The following is a 10,108-nucleotide window of genomic DNA, read 5'->3' as shown; positions in this document are numbered from 1 at the left end:
GGGGGGGGTCCCATGCCCAGGGGTCGGGGCGCTGACTGGGGGGGGTCCCATGCCCGGGGGGTCGGGGCGCTGCCCGGGGGCCGGGACGCTGACTGGGGGGGTCCCATGCCCAGGGGGGTCGGGGTGCTGTCCGGGGGCCGGGGCGCTGACGGGGGGGGTCCCATGCCCAGGGGGGTCGGGGTGCTGTCCGGGGGCCGGGGCGCTGACGGGGGGGGTCCCATGCCCGGGGGGGGGGGGTGCTGGCTGGGGATCGGGGTGCTGGCCGGGGGTCCCATGCCCAGGGGGGTCCCTGGGGGGTCCCATGCCCAGGAGGGTCGGGGCGCTGACTGGGGGGGTCCCATGCCTGGGGGGGCCGGGGCGCTGACTGGGGGGGGTCCCATGCCCGGGGGGTCGGGGCGCTGCCCAGGGGCCGGGGTGCTGGCCGGGGGTCCCATGCCCAGGGGGGTCCCTGGGGGGTCCCATGCCCAGGAGGGTCGGGGCGCTGACTGGGGGGGTCCCATGCCCGGGGGGTGGGGGTGCTGGCTGGGGATCGGGGTGCTGGCCGGGGTTCCCATGCCCGGGGAGGCCGGGGCGCTGACTGAGCGGGGCCCATGCCCAGGGGATCGGGGCGCTGCCCGGGGGTCGGAGTGCTGGCTGGGGGGGTCCCATGCCCGGGGGGTCGGGGCGCTGCCCGGGGGTCGGAGAGCTGGCTGGGGGGGGTCCCATGCCCGGGGGGTCGGGGCGCTGACTGGGGGGGTCCCATGCCCGGGGGGTCGGGGCGCTGACTGGGGGGGTCCCATGCCCAGGGGGGTCGGGGCGCTGCCCGGGGGTCGGAGTGCTGGCTGGGGGGGGTCCCATGCCCGGGGGGTCGGGGCGCTGACTGGGGGGGTCCCATGCCCGGGGGGTCGGGGCGCTGACTGGGGGGGTCCCATGCCCGGGGGGGCCGGGGCGCTGACTGGGCGGGGCCCATGCCCGGGGGGGCCGCAGCCCGTGTGCCCTGGGCTGCCCCCAGCACCACGAGCCCCGGCCCGGTGGTCCCGACTCCCGAGCCCAGGTCGCCGCGCCCCGAGCGCTGAGCCGGGCAGGGGGTCGGGCTGCGCCCCGGGAGCGCGGCGGCCAGTGCCCGGCGTGGGGCAGGTCCCTGGGCTGGAGCCGCCCCCCGGGGCCGCCCGGCAGCGCCGCAGCCCCCAGCCCGGCTCCCGGCAGCGCCGCGAGGCTCCGCGCAGGTGAGTGCGGGACCCGGCGCCCCGGGCTGGGGGTGCCGGATAGACCGGGGAGGGGGGCGCCCCCCAGCACGCGGCACAGGCAGGTGGGGTGCACGGGGCACCTCGATAGGTGCGGGGGTCGGGGGCTCACCCCAGCAGCACAGGGGGGCTGGGGCTGTGTGCGGGGGGTGAACGCTGGCAGTAGGGGGGTTGGGGGGATGGAGGGGGGTGCGCCCCAGAAGCACAGGGGGCTGGGGCTGTGTGTGTGGGGTGAACGCTGGCAGTAGGGGGGTTGGAGGGAGAGGGGGTGCCCCAGAAGCACAGGGGGGCTGGAGAATGGGGGGGGTGAATGCTGGCAGGAGGAGGGATGGGGGGCTGGGGCTGGGTGTGTGGGGAGAACGCTGCAAGTAGGGGGGTTGGGGGGAGGGAGGGGGGTGCACCCCAGAAGCACAGGGGGCTGGGGCTGTGTGTGTGGAGTGAACGCTGGCAGTAGGGGGGTTGGGGGGAGGGGGGGCGGTGCACCCCAGAAGCACAGGGGGCTGGGGCTGTGTGTGTGGGGTGAACGCTGGCAGTAGGGGGGTTGGAGGGAGGGGGGTGTGCCCCAGAAGCACAGGGGGCTGGGGCTGTGTGTGTGGGGTGAACGCTGGCAGTAGGGGGGTTGGAGGGAGGGGGGTGCACCCCAGAAGCACAGGGGCCTGGGGCTGGGTGGGGGGGTGAACGCTGGCAGTAGGGGGGTTGGGGGGAGGGGGGGGTGCCCCAGAAGCACAGGGGGCTGGGGCTGTGTGTGTGGGGTGAATGCTGGCAGTAGGGGGGTGCCCCAGAAGCACAGGGGGCTGGGGCTGTGTGTGTGGGGTGAACGCTGGCAGTAGGAGGGGTGGGGGGCTGGGGCTGTGTGTGTGGGGTGAATGCTGGCAGTAGGGGGGTTGGGGGGAGGGGGGTGCGCCACAGAAGCACAGGGGGCTGGGGTGTGTGTGGGGGGGGTGAACGCTGGCAGTAGGGGGGTAGGGGGGCGGAGGGTGCACCCCAGAAGCACCGGGGGCTGGGGCTGTGTGTGTGTGGGGGTGAATGCTGGCAGTAGGGGGGTTGGGGGGAGGGGGGTGCGCCACAGAAGCACAGGGGGCTGGGGTGTGTGTGTGGGGGGTGAATGCTGGCAGTAGGGGGAAATGGAGGGAGAGGAGGGGGGTGCCCCAGAAGCACAGGGGGCTGGGGCTGTGTGTGTGGGGTGAACGCTGGCAGTAGGGGGTTTGGAGGGAGGGGGGTGTGCCCCAGAAGCACAGGGGGCTGGGGCTGTGTGTGTGTGGGGGTGAATGCTGGCAGTAGGGGGGTTGGGGGGAGGGGGGTGCGCCACAGAAGCACAGGGGGCTGGGGTGTGTGTGTGGGGGGTGAATGCTGGCAGTAGGGGGAAATGGAGGGAGAGGAGGGGGGGTGCCCCAGCAGCCCCTCCGTCTGCCCCATGGGGAAGGGCCCTCTGCCCCAGGCAGCTCCTTGCGGAGCAGCTTCCTAGGAAGTCCTTCCCCCCGCTAGCCCGTGGAGGTGCTGCGGGGTCCCCGCTTGGCCGTGCAGGGAGCCCTGAGTATCCAGGCTCCCCCCGTCGGGATGTGCCAAGGGACAACATGGCCTGTGCCCTCCCTGCAGCAGGAAAGGGGCAGAGCTGGCTCCGTGGGCGGCCCTGGGGACCTGTGCTCAGCCCCACCTCCAGCAGCTCAGGGTAGGGCTGCTCTGGAACCCAGGTGTGTTCTGGCCCCGCTAGCAGCGCAGACCCAGCAGCGCGGCCTGCAGCCGGTGGGGCACAAGGCCAAGCCTGCAGGGCAGCCAGGGGTGGATTGGGGCCGCTAACCCGCGTCACAAACCCAGATGCCGCGTTAGCTGCCCCGTGCCAAGCACACGCCTGGCGTTAGCGTGGCCGGGCAGGCCTCTGCCCCCTCGCCCTGGGAGCAGCTGCAGCCAAGGGGGGGTCGCTGTGTTTCCCGGACACTTCCTGCCCCCAGCGAGGACACGGCGTGGATGGCACTGTGGGGCTGAGCCAGGGCCCAGGGAGAGCACTCCCTGCTGGGGAAGCTGCCAGGGGAGCCGCTCGCCGCGGGGCTGTGCCGTGCACTGGGACCTGGGGCTGAGCCCGCTGACGGGAGCTGGGCGGTCAGACCTGCCCCTCCAGCTGGTGTCTGCCCCAGCGAGTGGGTTGTGCAGGCGTCTGCTATGCCTGGCTGAACTGAGCCCGCGCCCCAGTGTCCTCACCCAGCTGCTCCTCCCCCGGCCATGGCGACGCCAGGGGGTGCAGCCCTGCAGCCTCCCTCTCCCCCTTTGTTCCCACCTCCCGGTCGGGTTTTGTCCCGGCTGCCTGGCTCTAGGGCTGATCACTCGGAGCTGCTGCTGCTCTGACGCCCTTCCCCTCGGGATCCTGCCACAGCCGCCTTCTGCGGGGCACCCAGACGGGCGAGTGGATGGCGCCTGCCGCCCGCCCCCCGACACTGAGAGACAGCGAGGGCTAATGGGCAGAGCTGGGGCCCTGAGTCCTCTTCCCAGGCCTGCCACTGCCTCCCTCAGCAGGGGGAGCGGCCAGTGTCTGGGAGGGCTGGGACGGGGTGGTGGGTGGGGTGAAGCCACCTAACCCCCCCCCCGGGACCCCTTGGGGCCCCTCTGCAGGGGGGGAGACAAACCATGACAGCTCATTGCTTTCCCTCCAGGGGCCGAGGAGTCAGGCTGAACCAGGAGAAACCTGCCCCGAATCCCGCGCCTTCCCAGCAGTCCCTGCGCTACCCCCTTCGCAGAGGCAGGACTCAGCGCTCGGCTGAGGGGGTCGGACTCTGAAGCTGCCCCGGCAGTTCTCTTGGCCCTGGAGAGTGAACCCAGCCCCTTGGTGAGGCCCCCCGGCAGCCTGGATGGCCCCGAGCTCCAGCCCGAACGGCTCTGAGCCCCTGGGGGCTGGGGCCAGTGAGTGCCTGGGGTACCTGACTGCTCAGAACCGGTCGGCCCGGAACAGCATGGCGGGGGCCCACGTGACCCAGCCAGACCCCCAGCCCCTCCTGATCAGCGCCCAGCAGCAGGAGCCCGCCTACGTGGCCATCCCCGTCACCGTCTTCTACAGCCTGCTCTTCGTCTTCGGGCTCCTGGCCAACGGGCTGAGCGTGCTGACGCTGCTGCGGAGCGGGCGCATGAGGGCAAGCGCCGTGCGCTTCTACCTGCTGAGCCTGGCCACAGCCGACGTGCTGATGCTGCTCACCGTGCCGGTGACCCTGTACCGCTACTTCTGGCAGTACTACCCCTGGGCGCTGAGCGACGCCGTCTGCAAACTCTACTTCATGGCCCGCCAGCTGTGCTGCGCCACCACCAGCTGGACCATCGTCGCCTTCACCACGGAGCGCTACGTGGCCATCTGCCACCCCCTGTGGGCCATCACCGGCCTGCGGCAGTCGCGCATGGCCCACCTGCTGGCGCTCATTTGGCTGCTGGCCCTCGTGAGCTCGGCGCCCCTCACCGTGGTCTACGGGCAGGCGTCGGCCTGCATCCTGGACTACACCTCCACCCGCCGGGAGAAGAGTGTCTTCCTCTCCACCGTCTGCGAGATGCTGGAGCCCGAGCCCTACGCCATCTACAAGAGCATCATCGAAGCGCGCAGTCTCCTCTGCTTCCTGCTCCCCCTGGCTGCCATCATCACCTTCCACCTCCTCATCTTCCGCCACCTCAGCCAGACCCGCCGGCAGCGGGAGGAGATGGGGCTGACCCAGCCCTGCTCAGGGGGCTTCTCCGTGCAGGTCAACCAGCCCCCCGGGAGCATGCCTCCGGCAGAGAGGAAGGCCCGGCACCTCATGGGTGAGCGACAGCCTCTGAACGGCACTCAGCGCTGTCCCAGGGCCCTGCAGCATTTCCCTGAGGCAGGGCAGGGTCTTCAGCCCATTTCACAGGTGGGGAGGTGGAAGGGGGAAGACCCCACGCTTCCAGACATGGCCTCTCATCCCCAGTTCTAAGAGGCCATCTCTGAACACCTGGGGCCTGATTCTCAGAGCTGCTGCACGCTGGGAGCCCCCGGTCACCGTGAATGCTCGGCACCTCTGAAAGCCAGGCCCCAGCTGGCTCAGGCCGAGCCCCAAACTCAGAGGCCACCGGTCTGGTGGGCCTGGGATGCGCCGGTGCGGCTGGGGCAGTCCAGCGAGGCTGGGACAGTCTGGTGGGCCTGGGACAATGTGGGGGCCTGGGAGGGTATCCTGCACCTCCTCCAGCCCCTTTGAAAATCTAAACTGGTTTTGAGACTCGTTTTAATCAGTAAAATAAATAATTTGTATTAACGAACTGGAGGAGTGAAAAGCTGCATAAATCCGACTGCCACATCCAATATCCAGGGTGCACCTAGGAGTTAAGCAACCCCAGCATGGGGAGAGAACGCCAGCCCCATACATGATCCTAGCAGAGTCATCCTGACAGCTTCAGCCGCTGACGCGCCGTTCCCATCTGCCCAGCAGGAAGTGCAGTCCTGACACTGCTATTCTTAGTGCTGTGGCATGAACGGCGCAGGCCTCCGTCGGGATCAGGCCCATTGGACCCGGCTCTGTACAGACACAGGGAGCCGTGCTCCCTGCCCCAGGAGCTCACAGTCCACGTGCAAAGCCCAACGTACCAGCGCCTCCGGAACAAACAGACCGTCCTGGCTACGCGGTTAGTCAGACCCCTCCAGAAGGCTGAGCAGATGTCTCTGACTCCTTCCATCCACACGCTCCATTCCTGGGTTCTGCTCTGCAGGTGGCTGGCGCACTCAGCGCCCTGCCCGCTACTGGGGATTGCCAATTCCCCCGAGCTCCCTTTGCAGGCAGGAATTCCTGCAGCCACGAAAGGAGTCGGGTCCGGCAGCAGCCTCTGTGCCGAGCACAGGGAACACTCTCTATGTGAACGCTCCCTTGTCGGTGGGCTCATCCCTCCTGGAGGCTGGAGGCCGGAGCTGAGCCAAACCACACGGTCCAGTCCCCTCCCAGCCCTGTCTACTTCCCGCATGGCCTTGCCCAGCCCATCCATAACCACAGCCCCGTGGCCCGTGCAGCATGTTAGACCTAAATGATTCAATAGGGACCCTGGAACCAGAATGAAGGGGCTCTGCTCCCCCAGCCCTCTCTCCCTTACTGCCCAGCCCAGTGCAAGCCCGATCAGCTGGTTAATCAATCCATTCATTGTACGCTGCCCCAGGATTTTCACTGCGCTGCAGGTTTCTGTGTGGTGGTAAGCAACAGGGAGGGGCCGGCGGAGATCTGGGGTATCTGGGCAAGGCTGTGGGGGCATTTGGCACCGAGGGAAGGTGTGAGAGTTGATTTGGGGGGTTGGCGTACAGGAGGCAGCTGAGGATCGCAGTGCTGGGAGGGGTTGCATCTCCCCATCCTGCCCTCAGCTGGGCAGGGCAAGAGGTGACGTTAAATGTGGAGGAGGAAGGCTGACTTCCTCATTCCCCATCCCAGGAAACTGACTGCAACTCACGGCCCCTGAGCCCGTATCAGAACATCAGAACAGCCAGCCTGGGTCAGGCCAATGGTCCATCTAGCCCAGTGTCCTGCTTCAAGGTGCTCAGTGCCAGACACTTCAGAGGAAATGAACAGAACAGGCCAATGATCAGGTGATCCATCTCCTGTCGTCCACTTCCAGCTTCTGGCAGTCAGACACACTGGGGTTGTGGCCCTGGCCATCTTTGCTAATAGCCATTGATGGACCTTGCCTCCAGGAACTGATCTAGTTCTTTTCTGAACCTAGTTACACTTTTGGCCTTCACAACACCCCTGGCAAGGAGTGCCCCAGGCCGACTGTGCTTTGTGTGAAGAAATACTCTGCGTGTGTTTGCTTTAGACCTGCTACCTGTTCATTTCCTGGGGTGATCTTGGGTCATGTTATGTGGAGGTGTAAATAACACTTCCCTACTCGCTTCCTCCACACCACTCATGATGAACAGTCCCAGTCTTTTTAATCTTTTCTTGTACGGAAGCTGTTCCATCCCCCTGACCATGTCTGTTCCCCTTTTCTGTACTTTTCCCAATTCTAATATATCTTTTTAGAGATAGAGCCACCAGAACTGCATTCACGGTGTGAGCGTGTCATAGATTTATAGAGAGACATTGTGATATTTTCTTTGTTATTATCTCTCTCTTTCCTAATGGCTCCTAACATTCGGTTCAGTTGTTTGACTGCCACTGCACATTAGCAGATGTTTTCAGAGACATATCCACAGCAACTCCACGATCTCTTTCTTGAGTGGTAACAGCTAATTTAGACCCCATCGTATCGTATGTATAGTTGGGATGATGTTTTCCAATGTGCATTACTTGGCACTTATCAATTTGAATTTCAACTGTCATTTTGTTGCCCAGTCACCCAGTTTTGCGAGATCCCTTTGTAACTCTTCACAGTCAGTTTGGGGCTTAACTATATGAGTAATTTTGTATCATCTGCAAATTTTGTCACCTCTCTGTTCATCCCCTTTTCCAGATCATTTATGAATAGGTGGAACAGCTCTGGTCCCTGAACAGATCCTTGGGGAATCCTTTCCCCCCATTTGTCCACTGTGAAAACTGACCATTTATTCCTACCCTTTGTTTCCTATCTTTTAACCAGTCACTGATCCGTGAGAGGTACCTTCCCTCTTATCCCATGACTACTTACCTTGCTTAAGCGCCTTTGGTGAGGGATCTTGCCAAAGGTTTTCTGAAAGTCTACTATACCTAGGGCCCTACCAAATTCACGGTCCATTTTGTCAATTTCACGGTCATAGGATTTAAAAAGTCATAAATGTCATGATTTCAGCTATTTACATCCGAAATTTCATGGTGTTGTAATTGCAGGCGGCCTGACCCAAAAAGGAATTGTGGGAGGGGTCGCAAGGTTATTGCAGGGAGAGTTGAGGTATTGCCACCCTTACTTCTGTGCTGCTGCTGGCGGTGGCGCTGCCTTCAGAGCTGGGCAGCTGGAGAGCGGCGGCTGCTGCTGGCCAGGATCAGCCACCGCCAGCAGCAGCGCAGAAGTCAGGGTGGCCTGGTATGGTATTGCCACCCTTACTTAACATAACAGTCCAGAGTCCAGTCTGCCGGCAACTGGATGGGTTTATTGGGGCTAAACAATCAAGCATATTTCGAAGCTCTTTACACAGTCGGGCTATCGCTATACGCCGGGAGAGTTTCCTCTTTCCATCCCCCAACTACTGTTCTATACGCCACTAGAACCCCCTCCTTCGCCACACGCCAGTGGAGCTCCCTCTTCCAGGCAAACTGAATGAGACTTGTAGGGCCCGTCCCCTGGTACCACCCCTTCCAATGCATGGGGATGTTCCGTTCTGGGAGCCTGGGGGTGATGAGACCACCTCTTTTGTACCTGGTGGGAGGGGCAAGGAGTGGCGTGGTCACTTTTTTTCAGACTTGGCATCTCCTTTTAACGCCTTCCTGCTGCTCCATTAGCCCCTCATCTTCTCTTGTTACTGAAAGGCCAGGCTACCTGCTGGAGGGCAGGGCATGCAGCCTTGTGCTTTCACTTACATTCTCTTGCTTGCTTATTTAGCTTGTTTAAAAGCAAGGCCAGAAGCAAGATTATTATTGTTTAGTTTTTGTTTTATTTACTTCATATTTTTCTAACAATCACCAGCAAGATGGTTGAGTGTGGAGGCTTAACATCTCCAGGAAGCCCTCAAGATGAAATCCAGTAAACATAAAAAACATTTTCAGAGTAATCTCTCTGCCCATTAGCACTTGGCTGATTTCTGTCGATTTACATCCCATTTTCCTACTTCTAAAATGTTTTTCTCTTCCCTGTTTCTACATGACATAGTGACAATACCTATACAGAAAGCATTGTCACATGTACAAAAGAAATACTGAAAAAACAGGGAAATTAAACCATCTTTCTGATCTCTCTGTTACAGCAAGCTGAGGTGTTAACTGCGACTAGAGCAGGTTACAAATATTCAAGTGGAGATGTGATTTTGAAGTTCATCGTGATGAACAAGGTGTAATTTTTCTCTTCCAGAGCTGTGGTTTCAGGCTCTTTGCAGACTCAGGCAGGTGTCACTGTGTTGGTCACAGTTGGGTCCCTTTTGAAAGTTTTCTTTGAAACCAAAAGGGCAGAAATAGACTTTTTTAAAATGAAATCTGACTTTGGGGGTGCAGCTGTGCATCAGGTTCTAAAAGAGGGACAGTGCTATGGTCATTCCATGGCTGCAGAATCCCATTCAGCAAGGAGCCCTGTGCAATGCGGCTGGGCATGAATCTCTCTCCTCTCTTCCATGCAGGTGCTGTGGTGGCTGCGTTTTTCTTTTGCAACTTCCCCGACACGGCGTCATCCCTGATGCACATTTACATTCACAGCTGGAGCACCAGCATCCTGGTGCTCTACACCTGGCTGAAGACCTACCTCTCACTGCCTCTCTGGTACCTCAACAGTGCCCTGGACCCCCTCCTCTTCTGCATCTCCTCAGCCTCCTTCCGCACCGCCTGCCGCGAAAGTCTCCCCCCATTCCTGCCCTGGATCAGCAAGAAACTGCAAGGCTCCTGTGTCAGGTCGGGAGGGCAAGCGCCCAGGGCTGGAAGATCTTTGTGGACCTTAAATTCCACCAAAGGGGAGCCAAGCAAATCCTCCAGAGACTCTCAGCCCAGTGAGCCACAGCTCCTCTCCTGTGGGAAGAGAGCGGGCCCATGAGCCTCACCCGGTGCAAACCCAGCCTGTGCACAACAGAGAAAGCTGTGCACTATTCACAATGTCCTGGCACAATCGTGTGAGAGACAGCCTGGGGCACATGCATTCGTGCTTGCACACTTTCCCCTCCCTGTGGGTGCTAGGGGACCAAGTGGAGGCTTACTGCAGCAGGGATTGCAGCTGGTGTAACAGCTGACTAGCTAGCAGTTCCGCTGTTCAGTTGTTGCTCTTGTGTGGAAATCCGTTGCTGAGTTGTTTGTGGCGTGTTTGCTGTG

General features: G+C 62.1%; 1 protein-coding gene across 1 annotated transcript; it reads left to right on the top strand.

The window, feature by feature from the left end:
* Positions 1-1,187: 1,187 nt before the first annotated feature.
* On the top strand, positions 1,188-9,836 carry LOC123374545 (neurotensin receptor type 1-like). Its single transcript, XM_045024614.1, has 3 exons — positions 1,188-1,205; positions 3,869-4,994; positions 9,430-9,836. The coding sequence occupies exons 2-3, from the start codon at positions 4,064-4,066 to the stop codon at positions 9,834-9,836; spliced, it is 1,338 nt and encodes a 445-aa protein (XP_044880549.1). The 5' UTR covers positions 1,188-1,205; positions 3,869-4,063.
* Positions 9,837-10,108: the final 272 nt, after the last annotated feature.

The sequence above is a fragment of the Mauremys mutica genome, chromosome 7 (assembly GCF_020497125.1).
Source record: "Mauremys mutica isolate MM-2020 ecotype Southern chromosome 7, ASM2049712v1, whole genome shotgun sequence".
In the NCBI taxonomy this organism is placed as follows: domain Eukaryota; kingdom Metazoa; phylum Chordata; order Testudines; family Geoemydidae; genus Mauremys; species Mauremys mutica.
Note: the sequence above shows the minus strand (reverse complement) of the source record. Positions and strands in the feature narration are given on the sequence as shown.

What these genes read in the sequence shown, in the direction of transcription:
- LOC123374545 (XM_045024614.1), top strand. Translation starts at nt 4,064, where the DNA reads ATGGCCCCGAGCTCCAGCCCGAACGGCTCTGAGCCCCTGGGGGCTGGG. An exon ending in GAAGGCCCGGCACCTCATGG is followed by an intron (nt 4,995 to 9,429) that starts GTGAGCGACAGC and finishes TCTTCCATGCAG; the next exon opens with GTGCTGTGGTGGCTGCGTTT.